The 27918-nt window shown below is 30.9% G+C and overlaps 2 protein-coding genes and 1 long non-coding RNA gene across 4 annotated transcripts; 1 reads left to right on the forward strand and 2 right to left on the reverse strand.

The window, feature by feature from the left end:
* Nucleotides 1-49: 49 nt before the first annotated feature.
* Nucleotides 50-2231, reverse strand: LOC124493943 (pro-interleukin-16-like). The gene is made up of 4 exons (XM_075732145.1): nt 1262-2231; nt 1111-1189; nt 686-1042; nt 50-618 (listed from the first exon to the last, which is right to left on the reverse strand). Exons 1-4 carry the CDS (start codon nt 1793-1795, stop codon nt 455-457), a joined length of 1134 nt encoding a protein of 377 aa, XP_075588260.1. The 5' UTR covers nt 1796-2231; the 3' UTR covers nt 50-454.
* Nucleotides 1569-26902, reverse strand: LOC124493938 (uncharacterized). Of its 2 annotated transcripts, none has more exons than XM_075732141.1 (6): nt 26385-26902; nt 9886-12806; nt 7219-9790; nt 2905-4092; nt 2307-2788; nt 1569-2231 (listed from the first exon to the last, which is right to left on the reverse strand). In XM_075732141.1, the coding sequence occupies exons 2-6, from the start codon at nt 12121-12123 to the stop codon at nt 2136-2138; spliced, it is 6576 nt and encodes a 2191-aa protein (XP_075588256.1). In that variant the 5' UTR covers nt 12124-12806; nt 26385-26902; the 3' UTR covers nt 1569-2135. The 2 variants fall into 2 exon arrangements, with proteins under 2 accessions (XP_075588256.1, XP_075588257.1); XM_075732142.1 differs by lacking the exon at nt 26385-26902 and adding an exon at nt 12959-13137.
* Nucleotides 5177-6534, forward strand: LOC124493947 (uncharacterized). The gene is made up of 3 exons (XR_012832295.1): nt 5177-5351; nt 5559-5740; nt 5835-6534. It is a non-coding gene; the product is annotated as an uncharacterized LOC124493947 (long non-coding RNA).
* Nucleotides 26903-27918: the final 1016 nt, after the last annotated feature.

A 27918-nucleotide genomic window follows, 5' to 3' on the forward strand; every position in this document is an offset into this window, starting at 1 on the left:
AACATAGGATGGCCCCGCGAAAAATAATAAAAAAAATTTGAAAAAAACATTGAAAAAATCCAAAAAAACTTTTAATTGCAAAAAAAAAAATTGTTGTACCGGAAAAAAAACACTTGAATATAAAAATGATTTCCAATGGGCGTTGTATTGTATTTATAGAATGTATCTTTTTTTTGTAACCACCGATTGATGAATATATATTAAATATACGAGGACTTTATTGCTTAATGATGATGATGATGATGGTGATTGATGAACGTTGTGATCCAGCCAATTCAGTTTACGCCTTGTAAGGTTTTTGATTAAAAATGATGATAATAAATTAAATTTTAATTAAAAAGTATATCGCCATTTTTTTTTGCCAATGTGTGAAACAGCAATTTGATTTCATTTGTAAAATTATCACAGTTTGATTCAATTATTAATTGGTGATGATGATGATGATGATGGATCATCATAGAAACATTTTTCGTCTAACAACCATCGATACTAAACCATCAGGTAATTGTTTTAGAAAATTCCAAGCATCAGATTTTGTCATTTTTTCCATTGGATGATTATTAACAAATAATAATTCATCACCTTCCATAAGTGTACCTTCTTTATCGATTGCTCCACCTGTTGATTGAGAATTAAAAAAAAATTCAAAATCATGTCATGAATGAATTTCAACTTTTTTTTGTACCTCTATAGATTCGTTTAATCGATATTGGAAGATCACCAAATGATGAATTTTTACCACCTTCAATCATAAATCCAAGACCAGTTACGTCTTTTGTGATATCAGCTTGAATCATTTTGAAATTGTTGTTGTTATTAGCATCTTTATTTGATGATGATTCTATTGTTGTAGATGATTTTGATGTTTCAATACTTTCACCATGATATGATCGCAATGATGGCAAAGAAGAATGATCATCATTCATTTCATTTTTATTTGATTCATGTGGTCTGGTACAAACAAGAACAACTTTTTCACTCAAACAAGAAGTCTTGAGCAGATCAATGATTTTATTGTGAGTCATTCCAGCCAAACGTTTACCTTGTAATTGATATAATCATTGAAAATCATGATTGGAATCCATTAGTAGTACAATGATGATAACTTACCATTAATCGAAATGATTCTATCACCTTTTTGAAGGCGGCCATCTTGAGCAGCCATACCATTCGGATCAATACTTTCCACCTATGATGAAATGATGAAAACAAAATTCCAAACTAAATGAAAATCATTTTTTTCTACAAACCAAAAACTTACCGTAACATTGTCCGAATCAGAATCGAATCCACCTTTAATTGTGAATCCAAGATGTTGTAGATATTCTTTTTCATCATTAAGATTCAAATCATTTAAATGAAATATAATAGCTCTCATTGAATGTTGTTTCTGATAAATGACAAATTCATTCATAATCTTTTGTTTAGGTTCATCTCGATTTTGTTCGTTTTTATTCTCATGTTCAGATTCAATGTTTTGAACTGGAAAAGAATCCGATAAATCACTTCTTTCTTTCTGTTTAGGAGGCAACGGTGGTGGACAATTCATTTTCATTGGTTTCGTCGTCTTGTTATTCAGTCTTGGTTTCGGTGGTATATTTGGACCAATTTTAACAGCTCTGGAATCAATATTTTGTTCCATTTTTTCATTCGTAAGATAATTATTAACAGGCAAAGAAAACACTCTTCGTTTGAACATTGGTGAATATTTTGGCACACCAACATTTGCCGGTTTTAGTGGTATTATTTCGATTGGTTGAATATTTTCACTGGGTGATTTATTCATTTGATTCATTTTCAATGATTTATTTCTATCCAGTTCTTCAATCTTGAGAATTTCTTCACTAATTATTGTTGGCAAATCAATTTCGATTCGATCATCTGGTGTTGAAATCGAATCACATTCATCTAGTCCATCGGTAATCGCTTCTGGAATAATCAAACCTTTTAGTTTGCAGACATTTTGATGACGACGTGCCGTTATGAAAGAATCACGTGATAATAATGATGAATTTGCTTTTAGTGACGATTCACCTTGTTGTTGTTGTTGTTCAGCGAGAATCGTTTTCAATGGAACCTCAGTTTCACATGGTGCCGATGATGATCGAGACAATGAAAGTTGCTGATTTCCATTATTATTTATTATTCACAGCCATTTGTTTGTTTTGATTGTTGTGCGTCATACATTGTTGTTGTTGATGATTTTCATTAATCGAATCAACATCAGAAATCTGTAAACACAAAAAGAGATTTTTAAATTAAAAATTATTACTTGGTGTTGAAAGATAATTAATCATCAAACTAACCTTTTCAGTAGACGGTCTGGCTAATAAATCGGGACTTGGTGATTGTGAAAATTCAGATGTGGATGATGTATCATCTGAAGCGAAAATTCCCGAGTCTTCTCGATGCGGATTTGGCGTTAGATAGAAAGAAGATTTTTGCATCACATGATCCGATCGATGATGTTGACCATTGTCGTTTTCAAAGCTAACCGATTTACCTGCTGCTTTAAATGATAATTTTTTATGATTATTAAAATTATCTGTCAATGAGCCAAGCGATGAAATCGATGATGTCGATGTGGATGATGAAAGTATGGCGACCTCCTCCGGTGATGATGAATACGGATGATGTTCGCCTGTTGTTGATGAATCCATTTTGTTGATCAATTTTTGTTGTTGTTGTTGCTGCTGCTGTTGTTGTTGTTGATGATGATCTTGTTCTGTTCTCGTAGACGTAGCTGTCTCCGATGTTGATGTTGTTGTTCTTGTTCGCAGAAGATCGCCTACATTCGAAAGTAATTTCCATTCATGAAATGTTAAAATATTTCACAAGAAAAAAAAGGTCAAAACAATTAGAAATGATAAAAAGAAATTTCAATACAAATGATGATTTACTTACCGTTGATGGTCAATTGTTGTTCTTCTTTATGTTTATGTGAACAATGTTGTTGATCAATTTGATCCATAAAACAAACTCTATGCTGTTGTTGTTGCTGCTGTTGATGATTTTGGCGTTTCGTTTCCAATGGCCAATTAAAATTTTGTGAATTATTAGGACAAATAAGTTGAAAATCTGAACTATCCGATGAAGTTGTTACAATATCGCTTGATTCAGAATCTGAATGTTGCGATGATGACGATGACGATGAAGATGATGATGATGATGATGAACTTGATTTAACAAAATTAAGTCTTGTTTTTAAATTACCAGTTGTTGTCGTAGTTGCTGTTTTTTCTTTTGTAAAAACTTTTTTACCATCTATTTTTGTTTCTTTAACGATCGGTTGAACAATTGAATTGTTATTGTTATTAGATTTGTATGATGATTTGGATGATGAATTTCTTAAAATCGATCTAGGTTGCTGCGGTGGCACTAATTCTTCATTATCAGACAATTTATTTGATGAACCATTTGTCGATTTAATCGTTTGATCGGTTTTATTACAACGGATTGGATTTCTTGATGTTTGTTTATTAAGATTTTGATTTGATTGTTGTAGCTGTAAGGAGGAACCAGTTCGTAATTTAGCAATTGAATTATTTTGGTTCGAACAATGCCAATAATTTGAACTAGGTGATAGTTGTTGTTGATGGTTGTGTCCTAGTTGTTGTTGTTGTTGTTGTCGTTGAACTTGGTTTTGGTTATTATGAATGAGCCAAGAAGAAGAAGAAGAAGAAGAGTTTTTCGAATGTTCTAATGAGGAAAATCCATTTATACTATTACCATCATCAACATTATTTGTTGATGAATATGATTCTAATGCAAAATGGTTATGATCTTTATCCAGATTATTATAACGATGAATATGATGATATTCAGCCAAAGTAAAAGGATTGACGTTTTTGTTTGTCGAATTTAATGAATCAGAACGAAACAAGTTTCCATTGCCGATAATGGAATACTGTTTCTGATTATTAATTACCACCGGTGCTGGTAATCCATTAGTATTGAATTGATTTTGATGATAGTTATGATTAAATGATGATTTCAATAAACCAAATTGTGATTGTTGCTGCTGCTGCTGTTGTTGTTGATATTTGTTTCTGTTTAATGTAATGGTTGTTGTTGGTGAGTTGTTTATCAATCCTACAATGAATGGAAAGAAAATAGAAAAAAAAATTTGATCATCACCCGATCGACACTATCATCAAATCTTTGATAATTAATTATATAGGGTTTAGGAAAAAATGCATTCCATCATCATCATCATCATCATCATCAGATTTTGATGGATGGGAATCAATCAATGTAGTCAATCACGATTGATATGAATGATGATGATGAGGATGAGAACCTGTTGATGATCTTTGGGAGAGGGAAAAAAGGCCACTCACACACACACACACACACAAAACAAAACAAACAATTGGTAAAAATTTCACACAATCAATTCAAACGATGATCTACAAATCTAATTAAATAAACACACACACACACACACATACCGTGATGATAGATAGATTAAGACTTGAAAAAAAACTTTAAATCTCATGAAAAATAGGTGAAATTCAATTCATTTCATTTGTGAATTCAATGGCATTGAATGCTAATTTTTTTTGGTTTTCTGCAACACAATCATCATCATCATCATCATCATCACACCACCAGGATATGTGTAAGCAGGTAAATGTAATGGTAAAATGTCGGCATTGGTTAAAAGAAATTATTTGAACAAAAAAAAACTAGCTAGTCATTGGAAAAAAAAGAAAATTAAAAATCTACTACAGATACAATTTACACACACTCACACACACACACACACACACTCACCAAAAAAGAAAGAAAAATCTACATCGATACTGGATACTCAATAAGTAAATAGAACAGGTGGGTTTTTCAACATTTTATATCTGGATGAATGAATGAATGAATGGATGGATGGATGCAATTTTAGTGTAAATCGTGATTGAGATGTTGTTGATATCGATCACCATATGCGTGTGTCAAACACAAACAAAATGAAATTCACGAAAATCGAATCGATCACAATTAAAAAAAAACAAATTTGAATTTGAATACATAAAAAATCAATTGTTCAAAAAAAAAATTACAGAGTCGATATAGTCGCCAAGCTAAAAAATATTTCAATGTTTATTCGCAACAACAACATCATCATTTCATTCGAAAAAAAATGTAAAGTCATTTTTGGTTCAATTTTCAACTTGTTTCTTTCAATTTTTTTTTTTTTGAAAAAAATCCATCTTTTCTCTCTATTTGGCATTTTTTTTCTGTTTATGGTTATTTCTCTCCAGAACGATGTCTTTTACATTCAACGAAAATATTATTTTGGAACATAAAAAAAATAAAATAAAGAGGATCCATCAAGTATTATCATTATTGCCTAGGTAATTACATTTTTTTTTCATTCTAAAAATGTAAAAAAAAGTAGCCCACCACCTTTTGTTTTGGCCAACTTGGCCAACATTCTCTTTTAGATGAAAAGAGATAGAAAAAAGGGGAGAAAGAGCGAGCAAGGGATGCCAAAAAATTATTCAAATGATGATTACGAACCACTACAATCTCTAATGTTTATTTATTGAACGAACTAGCAGACACACACACAATGAATGGCAATCAATCGATTATTATGATGATCCTTTTGATGGCTGCTGATTAGATTCATTCAAAAAAAAAATGCGGGACTAATAGGTCAAAAAAAACAACATTCATTTTGAGTTATTTATGGAACATGACACGTGCAATCATATAATGAACACACGCACACATTTCAATTGTACGTGCAAGTTATTATTTAACAATGTTATTACATCACGGTAACTATATTTCCATAATGATAATTGTTTTTTTTTACATTTTCTTCTCTCCAGTAATTATTCGTTGAAACTTAAACGTTTGTTGTGTTATTATACATCTTGTTCCTGAAAAACTTGTTGTTGTTGTATTTCGGACATTAAGTAATAACAGGATTTAATTAAAAAAAACATTGCCACAAAATGAAAAAAAAATCAATTAATCAAGACTAAAAATATATCCGAGTCAATGTATCAATTTGTGTTCTTATTCCTGGATCTAACGATAACGATAACGATGATGATGATGATGATGGACAATCGTACGTCCAGATGACGTCTATGATCGAAAACGGTGACGAATATTTGACGAAGATTCAAACAAAGAGATTCCAACAACAACAACAACAAAAACTGTTATTTATGACCAATTTAGCAGAAATAAAAGAGAAAAAATCACCATAAATGAATGTAAATATAGATAAAAAATGAAAAAGTTTTTTTTTATTCTCTTTGCAACATCATTATGAACAAAAGAAGATAAAAAAAGTAGCCAACGAAAAATGACCGAAAATATTTGGAAAAAAGAGAGATTTTTTATGCAAATTTTTCAACTTTTTTTTGGTGTCACAAAAAAAAAGTCAAAAGGAAAAGGAATTGAGGATTATGATTCAATCAAAAAAAGAATGTTGAACTCATGTTGAAAATTCCACCAGAACCAGATAAAGATTTTGTATAGGAAAATTAAAGCTTTGGAAAATTTTTTTTTCTTCCTAAAAAATTTCTTCAAATTTTTTCGATTTAAATGTAGCAACAGGTGGTTTAATCGTACAATGATTCTTGATTACAATGATTCGTTTTTTACCACCATTATTGTTGTTGTTATCATCATCTGATTCTTGTTCAATTTTTTTGCAATTACCATCACCATTTATAATAGAATTGTTATTATTAATATTTGGACAATAAGTTCGAATTTCCGTCACCACAGGGATAGGTTTAGGTTTTATCGGTTTTATAGGTGATGGTAGTGGTGGTGGTCGATTGGAATTATTTGGTGCATATAATAAACAGGAATGTTTTTTCCGTGCATTGGTATGTATTCGACGTGCAGGATTGTTTCTGGTTGCTCCTATAGGATGATGAAATTGATACACACAAATATGATCATCATTCGTTTAAGATTCAATATATTCATTGTTTGCAAGTTAGTAACGAATTCAATTAGATCATCATTAGTAAGCGTGTGTGTGTGTTTGTCAGTAAAATTGTGATTAATGGGATTAAAATTATTAAATTTTTTTTGCATAAGATTATCATCATTATCATCATCATCATCATCGATGTTAATTAAATTTCGTTTAAGTTTTTTTTTTGTTGAAATTGTAAGTCATATTATACAATGCAAGGAGAATAGAATAGAATAGAAATTCAAAGCAAAAAAACAATCAAATAAACTTACCATATGTTAAATCAGTTAATGATGTTGTACGAAAATCTCGATTATTATTCGATGATCCATCATGATGATTTAATAATTGAATATTATTTGATTGATTGTTTCGATTATTATTATTTAAATTATGGAATGATGTTTGTTTATTATTTATTGGACGTGGTAAACTACCAGTATTATAAACATTTGTACTTGATTTGGAATTCAATCTTGACAATGAACCATAACCATATGGTGGTGATCCATCATTATGATTCAAACAATTGTGATGATAATTTTTTCCTGTCGTTGTTGTTGATAATCCCGAGGTAATAGTTGATGATTGCCGCCGTGGTGTTGTCAATGTGCCATTTGCTATTTTTGATACATGTTTTGTTGAACGTGATAAAGAATTTGTAGAAAATATCGATTGCATCGATGTTGATCGATTCAAACAATTGTGACTGGTTGTTATACGATTATTGATCATCATAGTTCGTTGTTGACTAACATTTGTTAAATTATTGCTGTTCAATGTTGATTGTGGTAATGATAGATTAAAATTAGAAATTGGTCTCGGTATTAGACTAGGTTTTGTTTCGATTAACGAATTAAATGAACCGTTATTATTACTCATCATTGTACTATTTGTGGATCGGCTAAAAATATTCGATATCGATTGTGAACGTTTGTTCAAATTATTTAACGATGATGATGATGATGATTTCGATGACAAAGTAATTGGAAATAGCGTTGGAATTTTCGAATCAATCGATTGATCCACCTTGTTGTTGGTCATCATTATCGATTTATTTATTGGCGTAGGTTGTTGTTTGAATTGTTTTTTTGCTGCTGATGGTGGCGGTGGATTAAGTAATAATTTTGGTGTATTTTTTGATGATGGTTGTTGATCTGATAAACAAACTGGCAGGCTAGCAAAATCAATAGAACTCTCCATTTGTAAAAGGTTATGCGTTGGTGGTGTTGTTGTTTGGCCATTGGATCGTTTAACATTTGCGTTAGATTTATTATGAATTTGCTGATGTTGTTGTTGTTGTTGATGATGATGATGATGATGATCAGAAGGTGGAAATTCATGATCCGGAGAAGATGGTGCAGATAAATGTGATGATGATGATGATGATGATGATGATGAAGAAAACATTGATGATGATGAAACAGAAGAAGAAGTAGACGATGGTGATGATAATGCAATAAGCTCTTCAAAAACATCTTTACCATCTAAAAATCTTTGTAAATTTTCACGTTGATCCGATTCTTGTAGACCACGTAATGATTCACGAATACGCATTATATCATCGATTGAATCGATTTTATCATTTGTTAATTCTAACATTCTTTCAACAAATTCAAAATCATCAGTGGCTTTATTGAGAAATTCAAAAACATTATCCAGGCTAACTTTAGTTTGATCATCAGATGATTCAGATGTCGATGATGATGTTGATGAATCACAATCAGAAGAATGATTTCTATTCACTACTTCATTATCATTATATTCTACTTTCAAATTTTCCAATTTTTGTTCCTTATCTCGATTATCTTGACATTCGCCATTAGTAATTAAGATTGGCTTCAATGATCCATTCATCTTATGCATTTCATTATTCATCATGTTGATGACTGGTTGTTTGATATTTCCAATAATTGGCTTTTCGGGAACAACAGGTTTTTGTTGTTGTTTTCCAGGAATTGTTCTACCATTATCCAGACATTTCATTTCAAATGTAGAATTATCATCATCCTCGTCTTCTTCAGTGATTGATGATAATTCACTATATGAATTTAAAATCAATTCACTACTATTATGATGAAACATAAAACGACTTGATGATTCATTTAAATAATCTGTATCAATCATAAAATCATCTTTATCATCATCTAATCGGCTAAATAGATCATTTTTAATTGCTATTAAATCTTCATCATCCGAATGGCCATCATCGTTATTCTCTTTGATTATTGATGAATCAACAGATTGTTCTATATCAACACCACCACTGCCATCACTACCACTACTAGCTTGAAGATGATCTCGTCGAAAATCATCAGTATCGTTTCCAATACAGTTCGGAGATGCATCAATCGAATATGATCGATCAGCATCAATCAACATTGGTTTATTAGCGGTCGTAAAATCATTTTCTGTTGTCTTTATCATCATCATCAACTGTTCATCATCATTGATAAGCTCCGTGTCTGTCTTATCGGATGACAGTTGGTGGTGTGGTTGTTCAGATTGTTGTTGTTGTTGCGAATAATGTTTATCCGTTGCGATCGCTAAATTTGTGACCAAATATGATTGAGCCGATAAATTCGTTTCCAAGCTATCAGTAGTAGTAGTATTAGTAGTAGCCGATGTGATTTTTGAATTCACTGGTGAAATGTCTTTGTTGTCCAATTTTTCGAAAGGACTTAGTACCCTATCAACAATTGATAAATTATCAATGTCATAATCATCATCATCAACATTGGTGGTTTTCGTATGTTCTACGAATGAATTGTTGCCACAATATGGTCCTCTTTCAATAATAGTGGATACTGAAGAGCTTGTATCATCCGTATCAGATTCAAAAGACTAGATTGATGTTTGAGAAAAAACAAACAGAAAGAAAAACCGACAAAATTTTAATTTATTAGTGAGAAAAAATGATTTTAAATACCGATGCTTACCTCTTCAGAATAATGATTGAAATCTGAATAAGATGCGGCGGTTGGTGGTGGAGGTGATATTGTTGTTGTTGTTGTTGTCAACAAAGTCATCGTCGTCGTAGATGGAAGTGTCGACGACGATAATGTTGTTGTTGTCGGTTTTCTTTCTTCTACATCAAATTCAACTTCAGATTTATTATTTTCATTATTACTATGAACAAGAATGACATTATCTAGCTTCATTCCTTGAATTTCTTCCTTATTATCGATTGTTGTTTTAGCTAAATCAACTATGACGGTTGTCGAACCTTTTGAAGTACAGCTGCTGCTGCTGCTGCTGCTGTTAGACTTGTTGATGGAATTCATTATGACATCTTTTTCTTCATCCGATTCTCCATTCGATGATGATGATGATGACGATAAAGATGACGATGACGATGACGACAACGAAGATGTTGAAATGGCTTTTCCAGAAAGTTTTCGATGTAATTTTTCAGCCGTTTGACGTATAAATGATGATACTTTTGAATTAGAAATATTAAATGAAACTTTGGCAGTGTTATTCGGTGTTGGCTTTATTGAAGTATGTGAATGATTTTCCATTACTTTACTTAGATTCGAATTCGTAGGAGAATGAATGACTGTCACTAATGATGGTAAAGATTTTGCAGTTGTAACAACTGCGTTAGTATTGTGTAGGCTAGCCGTATTGCTAATGTTAATATTGCTTTGATTTTGTTGTTGTTGTTGTTGGTGTTGTTGATAACCATTTTGGATCAAATTGACAACATTAACAATCGACGGTGTTGATTGTATTCGATCTATTGGTGGTTTTGGTGGTGGTCCTTTTGGTCTTCGAGGTGGTAATGGTGGTGGATTACCATTAACAACATTTTGATGACCTGTTGTACAGTTGGAATGAAAGTTTTTTCGTCTTGGTGGTTTTTCTATAACTGCTATTGATTGCTGCTGCTGCTGTGTGGTTGGTGCCGGCTGTGAATAATTCTGTTGTTGGTGAACAATCGGTGTTGAATATTGGCCATGTTGTTCAATGTAACCAACACTACCATTGTTGTTTTGTTTAATGATCATTGTCTGCTCGCTTGATTGATTAGTGATTAAATCGACATTTTTAGTATCGATTTGATGATGTTGATTGGCTAAAATTTCATTAGGATTGTCTACCGTTAACTGTGTTGGCGGTGGTATAGGCATTGGCCTTGGTTTACGTTTCGATGACAATGTTGTTGTTGCCATCCTTGGTGGAACCGGTGGTGGAACTTTTTTATTATTGTTCAATATCGATGATGATGATGCTATCGATTGGTCAGAACAACTATTGAGCAACTGGGTCAACAATGGCGTATTCGTTGCTGATATCAATGATGATGATGTCGATGACGATAAAGACAATGATGATGATGATAATGATGATGCGGTCAAGCGATTCTGTACATCATTATTATTGTTTAGGTGATTGTGATTTGAATTCAAATATTGACTGTTCAAATTTGGCAGATGTATTGGCATTTGGCAACAATTTGATACTTTTGGCACTGCTACTGTTGTCATTGTCGTCATTGTAGTTGTTGTCATTGATGTTGGATGCTGTTGTGATGGACATGTTTGACAGTTTTGGGCCATTTGAACACCGCCATTATCTTCACCGTTGTTGTTATTGAGAGAATTCGAACAATTTCTTCGACGAACAAACAATCGAATACAAACGGGAGCATCGCGTAGCAATGTTATGCATTCTAACCGGGTCAACGAAGAAGATGACCGACCATCGATATGTAGAATTTCATCACCTTCACGTAACATACCCAACATCAAGCCAATAGCTTTGGCTGATGGTGAATTCAACGTAATGCTCTGTACGAAAACACGACGAATAGTTTCATTTGCACTTTGACCACCATCAAACCTCAATGCCATACCCAAACGTTCACCGGGTAAACGATAAATTATCACTTCTTCTTCAATTTCTCCACGTTTATTATCGATAAATATCCTTTGATTACTATTCTGATGATGATTATAATTTGATCCCGTATCATTCATTGTGACTTGATTGGCTGTTGTCGTCGTCGTCGTCGTTATTGTTGATGTTGATGTAGTCAATATTGTGGCACCGGTTGAAACGATTGTCAATACGGTAACAAAATCACTGTTGTTCAAGCCAGTTAATTGCTTATTATTATTATTAGGATGATGTTGATGATATGATAAATTCTTCGATGATGGTAAAGAGTTCATAACCTCATTTCCATTATGATAACCATTACTACTTTGGAATTGTTGTTGTTGATCAATTTGTAATACAGTTACATGAATATCACCATCATTAAGTGATGTTAGCGATTCACAATCATGGGATCCATTGGTTGTTTGAATAGCACCATTAGCGGTTGCTGTTGTTGTGGTTGTTGATGATGGATATAAATGATAATGGCCATTTAATGGATAATGGTTAGCATGATATGATGATGATGATGATGATGAAGCTGATGTTGGTGTGGATGGTAATAGGAAGAAAATAAGCTACCATTTGATTGAATGGGGGTAGTTGTCAGCGGTGGTAATGTTGCCGTTTCTAATGGTCCATTCATTTTTTTTTCTTTCAAATTTCTTATTACAGCTGTTGTCTGGTTTCAATTGTCAATGATTGATTTTTTCAACACGAAAAAATTCTTAAATCTGATGGTTTTATTGCCATTTTTTTTGTTGTTGAATTTGTTGTTGAAAAAAAAATAACTACTGGTGTTTTCATTGATCATGGAATAAGAAGCACATCATTCAGAATCATTATAATGATCAACGACCGTTGAGAAGAAAAAATCATTCGTTGTTTTGTTTCCTGAAAATTTTTTCTGTTTCTGGTTTGTTTTGTTTCGAGAAAATTTTTGAATGACAGCCCAGCACAGTTGAATCGTTGAATTCTGTCAGAACGAAGAAAAAAAAAGAATTAGTATCATCATCATCATTCATTCATTCATTGAATAAACAGTGAAAAACGAAAAATCCAATTCGCAATTTGAAATTAAAGAAAAAAAAACAGCAAACGCTTTATTTGCCATGGAATTGGCTATACCAGTATTATGCTCGAATAGGCAAGAAAATTATCCACCAATATCATGTGAAGCTTTTTGGCAGAAAAAAAAACAAAAAAAAAGGCAAAAATCAAACCAATCAATCAATCAGTCATTTTTTTTCTGGTCAATCATCAAATGGTAACACATAATGACAATAACCTACAACCGACAAAGAATCATCAGAAAACCAGAAATCATCATCATTGGATGATTTGTGGTTTGTTTTGTTTGATTGATTTATAACAGGTGTGTTTGAAGAATTATTTATTCGATTCATTATTAATGTTGGTTTTTTTTTGGCCAGAAAAATAGTGCAACTTGTCTTTTTTTTTGATGATGATGATCTATTGATCTTAGAGAGATGGCGCAGATGATGATGATGGCAGTTAAGAGCAAAAAAAAAATTTGTCAAAAAAAAAAAAACAAATCCACCCACAATCAATCTATAATCATCAAGCTGTAACGATGATGATGATGATGATCAATCGAAGATTTTTTATTTTTATTATTTGTCGATTGTTATTTGAATTATACACATTGACCAATTGACCAACATCGATCATCAACATCGACAATCGTCGATATATATTTGTGATTCGTTTCGATTCAATCGGTTTTGATTTGATTCGATTCGATTCGATTCGTTTCATTTCAATGATTGAAACACACAAAAGGCGTCCTATATTTTTTTTTTTTTTTTTTTTTTTTTTTTTTTTTTTTGACAAACTATTCATTTATTATTGTACATCTCATCTCATCATCTTCATTGATGTTTTTTTTCATTTTGCTACCTGATAATAGTCCTTGACCTGAAACCTGCTGCTGCTTGTTGCTTCTACCTACACACAAAACAAAAAAAAACAAAAATCTCTGGCCAATTTGTCTTTACCACCACCACCATCATCATCATCATCATGGCTATCACTTTTTTTGTTTGGTCTCAGCACATCGAAATGCCCAGAAATAGAAAAAAAACGATAGATAGTTTATTGCCACTTTGGACACCCCAAATAAACACTACACAACTCGTTTTTTTTTTTGCTTATACACACTCGATTATCTTTATCTTTATATTCATATTTTCCCATTTTCATCATCATCATCATCATCATGTGTTGGCCTACTGAAATAGACGGGAATTGTGACCAAATAATAATGACCAGAAAAAAAAGAAAAGATATACTGGACGAAAGGGACAATCGACAACATTTTTTTCAGTTACTTTAAATAATCACATAATTTTGCTGTTGTTGTTGTTGTTGTTGGATCTAATTGTGTTATAACCATCATCATCATCATCATCATTATCATACATGACTGATTTATTCATTCATTTGTCATTTCATTTCATTCATCCTTATCATGCTCATCATCATTAGTATTACATTCATACTAGAAAAGTAAATAAATAAATTACCATTTGATGATGCTAAATATACGGAACTCTTACCACTAATTTTACCACGTTGTCATCATCATCATTCCATCACCCAAAATCTTTTTTTTTTGTTGGAACTTTTTGACGATATCCAATGACTCGATCCAATCCTGTCATGTAATAGATGGATGGATTTACAACAACAACAACACAATCGGTCAAACAAAAAAACAAATTGACCTGAACTTGTTTTTCTCCTCCCTTTTTTTTTATTTGTTGAAACAATAAATAATAATAATTTGATTTGATTCGATTTTTTTTTTGTTTTCGTTCACATTAAATTTTTTTTTTTGACGAAAAAAAAACAAAAGAAAAATGAAAATGAAAACTACAACATATTTGACAAGTCAAAGTCAAATAACATACATACACACACACAAGCTCAAATAATAATCATCATCATCGTCATTTGAAATCGATATTGATCATTGATTGAACCGAAATTATATTATTGAATGAATCTAATCTATTGCTACCGGCATTTGTGCATGTTGATGTTCGGCAGCAATTCATTCAGGAATTGATATAAACAAGGAAAAAAAACAAAATTTGAAACAAAAATTCCAAATAATAGATCTTAATAATAACGGATAAGAAAAAAAAATCAGGAAGAAAATTGGCCCATCACTTTTGATTCGAATGAATCCAATGCGTGTGTGTGTGTGTGTGTGTTGGATGTTTGATGTTTGAATGTTTGATGATTTTGATCGGTTCAAATCCAATCCAAATCTAATCATCTCAAATTTTTTTTTTTTGCTTTCTTGTTTCACTCTAATCTTATAATCAAATTTTCTTTGATTTTTCATACTTTTCTGACCTGTCTGTAACAACCGATCAATCCAGTCAATCAAATCTCGTCGTCGTCGCCGTAGTCATCGTCGTTGTTTGAAAACAATGAATGTCGATGATGGCATCTGATCAATACAGAAAAATTGATCGAAAATCGATACCGATTGACGAAAATATCATTTTCCATTTCAGAAAAAAAAGATTGATCCAGTAACGAAATGAAAAAAAAAATTTGTTTATTTAATCTATAACCTGTTGACTCGTTGTGTGTTTGTGTGTATTTAATGTAAATTTCGTATAAAAAAAATTAATCTAATCCAAAAGCAACAAAAACAGCTGTAGAAACACACCACCAATGAGCTGTTAAATCATTTGTTTGATCCACATTTTCATTGATTGATGTAAAATGTTTTCGTTTTTTGGCCTTTGTACCAACAACAACAACAACAACAACAGCAACAATTCAGTTTGACACATCATCGATCAAGGCGAGACCTCGAAAATGGCAAAAAAAAAAATCTCCTTCCATCAATAAAACAAAAACAAAAAAAAAAACAGTACAGACCAAATGAACGAAAAAAGAAAAAAACAAATATGTTCCAAAATGTTTTGTTGTTCAAATAGTAGTAGATCATCGAATATTTAGAGAGAACGAAATAAAAAAAAGGGCAATGAATCCAATCAAAAAAAATAGAAGGCCAACAGAAGAAAACAACAACAACAACAACAATGAAATGACAAAATAAAAAAAAAGATTTAGATTATTTTACACAGTATAATAATATAATAATAATAATGTAATTTAAAATGCAATGCCAAAAAAAAAACAAAACAAAATCAAAATCAAAATCAGCTGATAATTATGTTTTTCAGAATTATGATTAAATGCAAAAAATTTCTCTCTCTCTCTCTCTCTCACTTCTCCCACTGTGTTAATTGCTTGCTTGTAAATCATCATCATCATCATTCAAATAATATAAAATCATTAGTTTGTCTATTTTTAATCTGCCGAAATTTTTTTCTTTTGAATCAAAAAAAAATTTTTTTTTTTTGACTTTGAAATGTGCATGTTTTTTTGCTCGTTCGTTGAAACATGCTGCTGCTGCTGCTGCTGCTGCTGTGTTTGTGTCAGATTTCTTAATTGATTTTGATCTTTATTAAATCTTCATCGTCATCGTCACATTTAGTGTGTTTTTTTTCTCTCGGGTCTTTATCATTATTGTTGGTCATTTCATGTTTTCTCACGTTTTTTTTGTTGTTGTTGTTGTTGTTGAACAAACGACGAAATAATTAATCACACGTTTGGTTGCACGTTTAATTTGTATTTTTTTTTTTAAGAAAAGAAAAAAATTTAAATTCGTTCAGGTGTCATCGTTGAGGTCAACTAATGTACGTGTGAATAAACGTGCAATCAATTTTTTTCAGATTTTTTCGGTCTAATTCAAATGATTTTTGTCTATTCGGCATATATTTTAATTAATTTGATTGACAATTTTGTTTGTTGTTGTTGTTGGTCATAAGATGATGATGATGATGAAAAATATTGCACAATTTTTTTCTTGGGCAGACACACGCACATACACACACAATAGATCATTCTTGATTGATCCAAGATTGATGGATCGATCAATAGAGATTGTCATCGATGTGTGTGTGTGTGGTGTTTTTGTTTGCGTCCATCAATCAATCCACCTAAAATAGAGCTATAGACAAAATTGTGGACAAAAGAAAAATGTGCGTGTGTGCGCCTGCTTGTGTCGATTTTTTTTTTGATGTGAATCGGATGAATATCACAAATATCCACAATGGAAATCAATCAAAGTTTCGCCCAAGAAAAAAAAATTCGTACAAAAAGAACCTCACCACGGATAAACATGTGAATACAGTATTCAACACAATAGTATTTAAATGGAAATTTCAAGTTCCAATTGAAACCGAAAAAAAAATCAAACAACAACAACAAAAAAAATGGTCAAGATGGGCGCTACACACACAGATACAGAGAGAGATACAATGGACTATTTTGGATTTTTCATTTTAATTCATTCACTTGTTTCATTTACATACTTGGGATGTTTTTGATGTTCTCATGACCATTATCATCATCATCGACATTAATGATGATGATGGTTCCAGAACAACAAAAAAAAATTGGCAAATGAAAAACATTGTCATAAAAATGAAGAAATCTAAAAAAAAGCCACATCATGTAGAGACACAATTATTTAAAGACAATGTTTTTTCACCTAAAAGTAAAAACAACAACAACAACAATAATAATAAACATCGAAGTTGATAATACTGTTTTGGACGATCAACGAGATTATTAAAATTGTTGAATTTTAGTTACGATTAACCACCATCTACAAATGAAGAAATGAAAAAGTGTCGATGAAAGTAAATTTATGTATGCCATATTTGTGCCAGAATCATTTATCATCCATGTCTGCGCGCGTGTGTGTGAGTATTTTTGCTGAAAAGTGAAAATGAAAAATTGGAATTTCTAATACGAAAAAAAAAATTTATGGGAAAAATTTGAAATTGAAACATTCGAAGCTGTCAAAAAAAATAATAATAATCGGATTAACTGTTGAATTTAATGTTTTTTTTTCTTCTGAGAGTACACTCCACACCCCAAATACACTTTTACAGAGAAACGAAAAATTCATTCATCCAAATCCAACAACAACAACAAAAAATTAATCTTTTTGTTCCCCATTTCACCGCCTACACGGTAAAACGGAAACAAATGTTTTTGTTGTTGTTGTCGTTGTTACCTGTCATCATCATCATCATCCAACACTTTTAATACTAAATTACCGAAAATTAAATGTCGCCAACAACAACAACAACAACAATTGAAGACAACAAAAAAAAAGTGGAACCGTTATTTATCGTTCCAGAAATACAGAAAAAAAAATTGTCGACCAACAACAACAACAACAGCAGCAACAACAACAACAATCATTGTAAATAATTCGTTGTTTGTTGGATAATAATAAAACTTTTTTTTTGTGTGCGTGTGCGTGTATGTAAAACAGGATTGACAATAATAATAAGAAAAAAAACAATTTGGCCATCGTCATCATCATCATCATTATTGTTTATTATTAACGATGACAGCAAGATTATCAAGATTTTTCAGGATATGCATATACATTGCTTCTTTTATTTTCTCACTGTATATATTTCATTCCTTTTTATCTAAATAACATTTTTTTTTTTTTGGGAAAAACCGGAGAAGAATCTCTTCTTTTCTGTTCACACACAAAAAAAATGATTTCTTCACATTTCACACGACTGCTACTATGATGGATTAATCGTTTTGGAATGACAATGATGATGATAATATCAAACATGTGTAAATCAAATGTTGATTGAATGGATTATAATTTGGCGATAATGGTCATTTTTTTGTTGGCAACAGAATTATTCATTGTCGCAAAATTGTCATTATCGTTTGCGTTCAAGAACGAAAAATCTATAATAACGAAGAGATTGACCATAAAAAAAAATAATATTCACTAGACAGAATCTCGTCATATGATGATGATGATGATAATTTTTTCTTGTTTCTCATCATTTATTTTCTTACACACATATACAGATGTAGATAATCTTCATCATTGTCATTGTGTCCCCATCTCGATGGAAATTGGAAAATAAAATTGTCCGTAAACAATGAAATGACAATTGATAAGAATTGTCGTGTGCGTGTGTTCGTTTGTGTGTGTGAATTGAATGATGATAACGAAAATCTCAGAAAAAAAACCAGATAAATTATGTTTTGGGTCATTTCTTGGTCATACACGCACAAAATTGACCAAAAAAACATATTTGGGCCAAACTAATCCATTTTTTCTCTGAAAAATTACGTTATTTTCCAATGGCACCAAGGTGTAATCTTTTTTGTTTTGTTTCTGTGTTATTTTTTTCGAGTTTTAAAATGTTTAATAATGTATGGGAATTTTTTTTTCGCTCGTTGTTTAATGTATCTAAATTTAATTTTTTTTTTCGTTTTGTTTTGTTTTGTTTTGTTTTCTTTTCAACTGGTCTACATTAGCGTGTTATTTTTTTCTCTCCATCCATGGTGTGTGTGTGTGTGTGTGTGTGTCAGTGTGTGGATAACCCACAGGATCTTTATTTTTAGAAATTCATGTGATTCACAAGTGAAAAAAAACGAATTTTGATTCATTTTTCGAGTTCTTGTACAAGGCCAAGAATGATATTGGTTCAACGATAGGTTCATTGAACATTCACACACACACACACACCCAGTTTAGACCTTAGAAATGAACGAAAAAAAATCACCATTTATCAATAGACAACCAATCTATCACGAGTGTAATAATTATCGGCTAAAGAGAATAACAAAAATGATAATAATAACATATATGGAGCAAATAATTTTCCTAAATATCATAAAATTGAAAAATATTTGATTCATGAACAGCCGAAATCATTCAGGTCATTCATAGGTCAATCTTGGTCATATCGGTATTCAGCTTTGTACATAGTGCTATTGGATCTCATTAAATATTGATTGAATCATATGACCTAAGCAACATGACGACGACCCACGCGCGTATGTGAAAGCGAAAAAAAATCAAGAAAAACAAAAATCTTTTAACAATAAATGACCAATGTCAAAGGGCAAAGATCAAGGTGAAAGAGTAATCTTGCATGGCTGTGTATTTGTGTGTGTGTGTGTGTGTGAGTTTGTGAAAATGAAAATTTGCATCAGAATTACATTACAATAGATTGGCGAACATCATAGACAAAATAGCCGAAAAAAAATGATTGAAAGTTGAATTTTTTTCTTTTTTTTTTGTTTAGAAAGAAATTCTCTTGTGCCCATTGGTGGTTATGCAACAAGTTTTAAGATCATGATCATCATCATCAATTGTGTATAGAACATATATAAGCACGAGCATAACTTTGGAACAATTGATCATTTTTTTTTTGCTTCAAAATACGAAATACATACAATTAGCAAAAAAAATTTTTTTTTACGAAACATTCACACACACACACATGCACATGCACAAAACGAGATGATAGTCGATGAGTTATTTTTGCAATTTGTCTGCATTTGTAAAAAGCATCTCGAATCAAAAATGAATCTATCGATTAGTTTTTTTTCTCTCTCTCTCTCTTTCACTAATTCATTGGCTAAAATTGGCCACCATCATCATGATGATGATGATGATGAAGATGAAGATGGTGATGAAACGGATCTTGAAATCTGATTCTGTTTGTTTGTTTGGAAAAAAAGTCGTGTTGTGGCCAGTGTTTGTGTGTGAGTTATTTTTTCTTATCAACACAGCAATAGTATTGTTTGTTGTTATCTTGAGTTGAAAATCGGTAAACAGATTTCAAACAGCAAAACCTTTGACCTTTGATTGCAAAAAAAAAAATTTTTATTACAACGAACAAGGTCAAAATTGAATTGCCGAACAAAAAAAAAGAATGTTGAAAGCTGCTGTTGATGCCAAAAAAATGCACTCTCAAAGAATCGATCAGTTTGTTTTTACTTTCAGTTAAAAAATAAAGATGCCCAAACAGCAGCAGCAGCAAACCATTGTTTTCGTCCATTCCATTCATAGAATTTTCATTTTTTTCATTTTAATTGAAGCAGAACAACAACAACAACAACAACAAGAAAAAATGAAAAAAAAACCTTGTTGTGTCATATCATCATGATCAATTTGAAAATGAACAAACAAAAAAAACAAGAGTACTTTGGCCCACCATCATCGAATAAATGAATAAAGCCAATGATATTATTGCATTCATGAAATGTTAATTTTTCTGTTTTTTTCTGTTTTTGTTTTGTTTTTTGTTTTGTTTTGTTCATTTTCCATTGTCTTGGATTTGGACGACAAATGTTGAATACAGAATGAATGAATGAGAAAACAAAACAAAACAAAACGAAACGAAACGAAATGAAACAAAAAAACTCTGAATTAAACAACAAGGAAAATAAAAAAAAATGTCGATATAGAATCATAATCAAGATGAATGAATGAATGAAAATCGAATTTTTAATCACCGACAAACAAACAGACAAACAGACAAAATGATGTGGACGATTCAAGATAATCGTCAACAAACAAACAAACAAACAAACAGACAAACAAAAACAGGTTCGTCAACCTAGAAACATTAGATAATGATCATGTGTGGAAATGGAAAGTTTTTTTTTTTAATTCGCTGTTTCAATGTTTTGGAATTATCAATGAGGAATATTTACATTGGACAATATACAATGATATTTTGGATCATAAATAATTTTCATCATCATCATCATCATCATTTTTGAAAATGATGATGATATGCTTCCACGTATATACAACAAGCTTGTAGTATATACGAGTGTGTTTTTTGTGTGTGTGTGTGTCTTGTTTATTTGGTGATGGAAAAAATTTTTTTTTTGCCATGACAACAACAACAAGATGACGATGAAATTTGTGATCATCTTTATTACTGTTTACACGGTTTTTTTTCGGGGATGATGATGATGATGAAAAAAAAGAATGAAATTTTCGTTTACATTTACGACTTGAATTGGATGAATGAATTTTTTCTGTGGTGTGTTTTCGTGTATGTGTGGCCCGCCCGCTGTCGAATGTGAATCAATCTAATTATTATTTTTGATTTTGATTATGACAAGAAATGTGGAAAAAAAATGCAAATGAAAATCATTTTGTTGTTGTTGTTGTTGTTGTATTTGAAGGAAATTGGATCAAACATAACAACAACAACAACAACAACACAAAAAGGATGATTCATTTATTTCAATTGCAAAATATTCATTCAATATAAATAAATTTGTTTGTTGTTGTTGTCGTTGTTGTTGTTAAACATTTGTTGTTATATTGAAAATCAAAGGCGTAGTATTTGGCCAATTTACAAAACAAAATGTTGAATAAATGTCAAGATTAAATTTTCATTTTTTTCTTCATTCATTAAAACGAGGCGATCATTGTTGTTGATCTATCCGGGACATTTGTGAATTTTTTTCTTTTAATCACGTAATTTTAATCGTCTCGTCACACACACACACACACACACATCGTAAATATGTATCATAATCATCAATAAGATTTTGATATCGGTCATTAGGATTTTGAGTTTTGAGTTTTTTTGTTTGTGTCTCAAATAAAATTTGTTACGCGATTGACAGGCAATTAAAATTGAATTTTGAAAAAAATGATGATGATAATAATAATCATAAATTCAGTTCAATTCAATCAAATTTGAGAATGATGTCTACTCTGATGTTTTTTTTTTTTTTTTTTGAATTTCAATCAATTATCAACAGCAGCAACAATTTGTCATTTCTTCAGTAGACGGAATTTTCTAATTAACCATGTAATATATAATAAATGAAAGACAAAAAAAAAATTTCCAGATTATCTAATTCATCGTGAGAAACGAAAATGATTGACAGTTTTTGATCTATCTAGTGGTATTTGTCAGATAATCTTTTTTTTTCTTGTTCTATTTCAATCCAATTAATTTGATTTGATTCGACCATTTCTATATATCCATATATGATTGCTGAAACAGAAAATAATCACCAGGCTTATCATCATCAAATTAATTATGAATAAAAAAAAAACTCACGCACACACACACACACATCCTAAAGGATGTTTCTGACATATTTGACGGTCGGTCAACGTTACTGGTCAAATTGAATTGACAAATCATTTCGATGTATAGTCATTATTTCATGTTTCAGTTGATTGAAACAAAAAAAAAATTTTCCCATTTTTCAAATGCAAAAAAAAATTTTTCTACAAGAAAATATAAAATGCAGAAAAAAATCTGCAAAATTTGAACTTGATTAAATATCATGATCAAGTTCACATTTTGCTGTTGTTGTTGAACAAGAATCAAGATGAAGCAAAAAAAAACATGGAGTAATTATCACCTGAAATGAAATAAAAAAAGATTCAGATCGTGAATACACGTTTTTTTCTTTCTTTTTTTTATTTGTGTGAAAAAAAAATCAAATCAAAAACGGGAGCAAAGTATTTTGAAATGAAATGAGAGAATCTTGAGATGATAATCATCGTCTTTTTTTTATTTTATTTCTCGTAAAAATCACAAAAAAAAACACAGCTTGTTAATTATCATGTATTAACAACAACGAAGACGTTGATCAAGAAATTTTCAAATTTTCAAACTTTTGACCAGCCAAAAATGTAAACCATCATGTGAAACTGATATTTGGCAAAAGTGTGGGAGTAGAAATTATATTCAATATCCGTTATGGTTATCAAATATCTATCTAACTAAAAATGTGAAAATGAGGAGGAGACAAAAGCCATAAAGATAACGGATCAATGATTTGGTTGGTTGATTTTATTTTTATTTTTATTTTTATTTTTTTTTTTTTTTTGGTTTCTCATTCATTCATTCATCATTCCGTTCAATATCGTGCAATACCGTACTGTATTTATTTTTTTTTCATTCATCAAAGAAAGAAAGAAAGAAAATATTTCGGTTTTTTTCCCAAAGAATCGATATATCGGATACCAACAAGTACAGAAAAAAAACCCGAAAAATTGCTTTACATTTTCAGAGACAATTGAAATATACAACAACAACAACAACAGAAAACAAGGTCAGTAGTTCAGGTAGACAAGTTGAACAAGGTTTTTTTTCTGTCAGGTCTTCGAACCCCGATGAATACAACAACAACAGCAACGACAACAATAAAGCTTAATAACAACAATAAATCTGCAGACAACAACAACAACGACAACGACGACGCGAAAAAAAAACATTCAAAGAGATGAATGAAAGAAAAAAAAATCCGGACAATAAAAACCGAAAATTGTGTGAATAAAAAAAAAGAAAGAAAATCAAACGGTACGGTAATTTAATCTTTGCCCTGGCTCAAATGTAATGGATTTAAATTTGTCCAATAATCATCACGATGATCATGATGATTGTGGTTTAATGTTATGTTGATGATGATCGCGATTTTATCATTAGTTTTTTTTTTGACATTGAAAATTTTTTTCTTTTCATCGCTTCTTTATTACGTCTATCGGATTTTCTGTCACATGAACAAAAACACAACAATCAGTTCGGTGAGAGAAAAAAAAATTCAAAGAATCCAGTATGTGAAGGTATAAGTTTCAAGGATTAAAGAACGAAAAAAAAATCTGTTTTGAGGTCAACATCATCATCATCTTTGACTAGAATGGTGGAATCAGAATGAATGGATTGATGACCCTTTTTTTCCACATCTTCTTATTCAAGGGTTGTTGTTGTTATTGTTGTTGCTATTGTTGCAGTTGAACAAAATACATCAAGATGACATGATGTGGCCAGGCAATAATAGACGAATGAATGAATAAAACAAAAAATGATAATGATGATTCTCATCGTGTTTTGCAAAGAAAAAGAAAAGAAAAGTAGGAAGCTTTGGAGATGAATTTTTCAAAAATGAAATTTTTGAAATTTTTTTTTTCACACAAACAAAACCTCTACGAAAATGGTAAATCAATACATTTGGATACTGAATACATACATACAGGTAGACAGACAGACAGACAGATAGACAAACACGGAACAGGTTTTTTTCTTACAGAATGATGAAAAAAAAACACACACACACACAAAAAAAATCTGACCGTTTTTTTATCTTCTATTTTTTAACCAGAAAAAAATGCAAGATAAATTTTTCACTTTATCCAAGAAAAAATGACGAAGAAGAATCTTCATCAAGCAGCTGAATCTTCATCACGATGATGACTATGATGATGATGACTTCCTGTGAGTGTGTTTATAGATGATTTTGCATGTCAAAAAAAAAATCAGGTTCAATCATCATCAAACAACATCGTAATCATAATCGACACAAATAATGATCATGTTGATAATGGTCATCATTATCATCATCATCATCATATATTCGGTAATTCTCATTTATTTCTGTCAAAAAATACATTTATTTACCGTTATCCACACTCAGCGAGAAGCTAAGATGCAACAGGTAGATACACAATTTGATTTATTATTTAATCAAATAAAATAACCATAGTGAGATGGTGAACGAATAGGAAAAAAAATTAGAGTGCACTAGAACGAGATAATCTAGCTAAATCGAGAAAAATTCGACCCCTTTGATTCATATTTTTATTCTATCCTAGATGGATAATATCTATGTATGTACCTGGCACACATATTTACGATTAAATTCGACTATGACCAATCAACCTACCAACCGAATGTTTGATTGACCAAACAGGTTGGTCAATTTATTCAACAAATTCAGGTTCACCTTTGTTGTTGTTGTTGTTGATATTGGTGATGGTGATGATAGCAATGAAGAAGATGATGGTGTTCAATTTTTTCGATAATAATTAGGTGAAATTAGTTGTATACCGGACGAATAGATTGAATGAATGAATTGAAACTGTGTGTGTATGTATGTGTGTTGACCTATTCAACTATATAAATTATTTATCCATTTCGCTATATATCTATGCATCTCGGTCAAAGGAAGAAAAAAAAAGCAGCCAAATGATGATGAACATGGACATGAACATGAACAATCAATCTTTGAATAAACAACAGGTAATAATATAACCAACAAACATACCGAAACATGAAAATGGATAAAGAACCCCTTTTTTTGAACCTGTTTTTTTTTGTTGTTTTATTTATTTCAAAGCACGACATGATGATGAACCAGTGTGTGGTTACTACACGACGATGATGATGATTATTTACTATATATCGATTTATTTACATAACACCACCATCGATCATCAGAAGAAGAAAAAAAAATTTATTTTCTGGTTAGTTTTTTTTCACCATCATCATCATCATCTTTTTCATTCACGGCAAATGTGGATGAAGATGAGACATGAAAAAATTTAATTTATCCAATGATGATGATATCTTTCTCTCGTACAATATAAAAAAAACCATGAAGTATCATCATCATCATCATTAGATGGTGATCAACTTCTTTTTCAATCAAATGTTCGATATATCATTCATCAACAAGTGTGTGTGTCGGTTTTGCAAGGCTTGTATTTTCATTTAGATTCAATCTTTTTTTCCCTACATTCTGATGTGTCAATATTTTACAAATTTTGATAGTAATGTACATTCAAAAAAAAATTACATCTGATTAAACTTGAACATAAAGGTCATCGTACAATAATTACCTGGATTTTTGATTTAAAAATTTAGTGGCGTTTTTTTTGGGAAAAAAGATTTTTTTTTCATTTGATGATTTTTTTTAATCAATTTAAAAAAAATACCGGCAAACTGATTCAAATGATTTGCAGAAATAAAAAAAAATTTGTTGTTGAAAATGTCGTTGATCTTTTAAATTTCATCTAGAAATAAATATGGCACTTGGGTACAAAACTTAATAATTTTGTTTTGTTTGATTCACTTGTTGAATTGTCAATTATGTCGCAATGGACATACACACACATAAACGGTCAGAACCGGCAGATATTTTGGAATAAAATCACAGAAACACACACACGCACACACAAACAAAGACACCCAAAATCAACAGGCCAAGATTCTTGTCGGTGAAATTCAATTTGACAATTTATCAATTCATTTGAATGAGACGAGAAAAAAAAATTCTTTCATTTTTTTCCATTACAAATGTGAACATTATCGATAAAAGATCGTGGGCCAAATGTTTGGAGCCGGGATTGTTGTTGTTTTTTTTTCTCTTGACGAGAAACAACAAAGAGAACAAAAAAAAACGAAATGCAAAAAAGAGAATCAAATCAAACCAAACCAAAAAAAAAGTCCGATGTCTGTTATATGCCGCGAACTATATTTTGCAGCCACCATTAATACCAACCAACCACTATCTTAATAATAAATCGTGAAAATATTTTCGGAAAAAGAGAAAAAAAAGAGAAGCCCAAAGAAAAAAAAATGTACAAAAAAAATGAAACGAAATTTCTCGACAATCTCTCTCAATTATTTTCATCTTTTTTTCGTCTCTCCATCAATGATGAAAGAGACTTTGTTCCCTTTTTTTTCTTCTTCTTCTTCTTTCACCAAACAAATATATGTTTTGGGCCAACTTGTTGCTGTTGTAGCCACTTTTGGATATATTGTAGTAGTCGACGATAATGTGTGTGTGTGTGTGTGTGTGTATACAGGTGTGCGGCGAGCAACAGGTATTTATTTGAATCAATAAATTTTTTTCTATAAACAGGTGTGCTTCTGCCCAAATAAAAAAAAATTTTTTTCGCGCGCGGCATAATTTGCACGATGATCAGATCAAAATTCTAACAAAAAAAAAAAATCAAATTTGAGTTTTTGAATCAAAGTGAAAAAAATGAAACAAAAAAAGTGCGTGCGCGCGAAAAAAATTTTTTTTTTTACGGACTGATTATTATGAATGATGAACATGAAAGGGTACTTTGTTTTTCATGGGAAATCAAATTCAAATTTGAAATTGATCAGAATCAATCAATAGCTTGTTTGTGTGTGCGTGTGTTTAGGTTTTATTTTTATATGGGAAAAAAAACCCGATCACATGACTGTGATCGGAGATTATTTTATGATAATAATCGACTTTTTCTTTCACTTTTTACGTGGAAATGGATCAAACAAAAATTTCCATTGAACAATGATTAGGTTCATTTCTTTCAAATGACATTTAAGGTAATTTGATTTGATCTTTTTTTTTGTTTTTTTTTACTTTTGATCTAATTCTTGGAA

This window comes from Dermatophagoides farinae, chromosome 6 (genome assembly GCF_024713945.1).
Source record: "Dermatophagoides farinae isolate YC_2012a chromosome 6, ASM2471394v1, whole genome shotgun sequence".
In the NCBI taxonomy this organism is placed as follows: Eukaryota; Metazoa; Arthropoda; class Arachnida; order Sarcoptiformes; family Pyroglyphidae; genus Dermatophagoides; species Dermatophagoides farinae.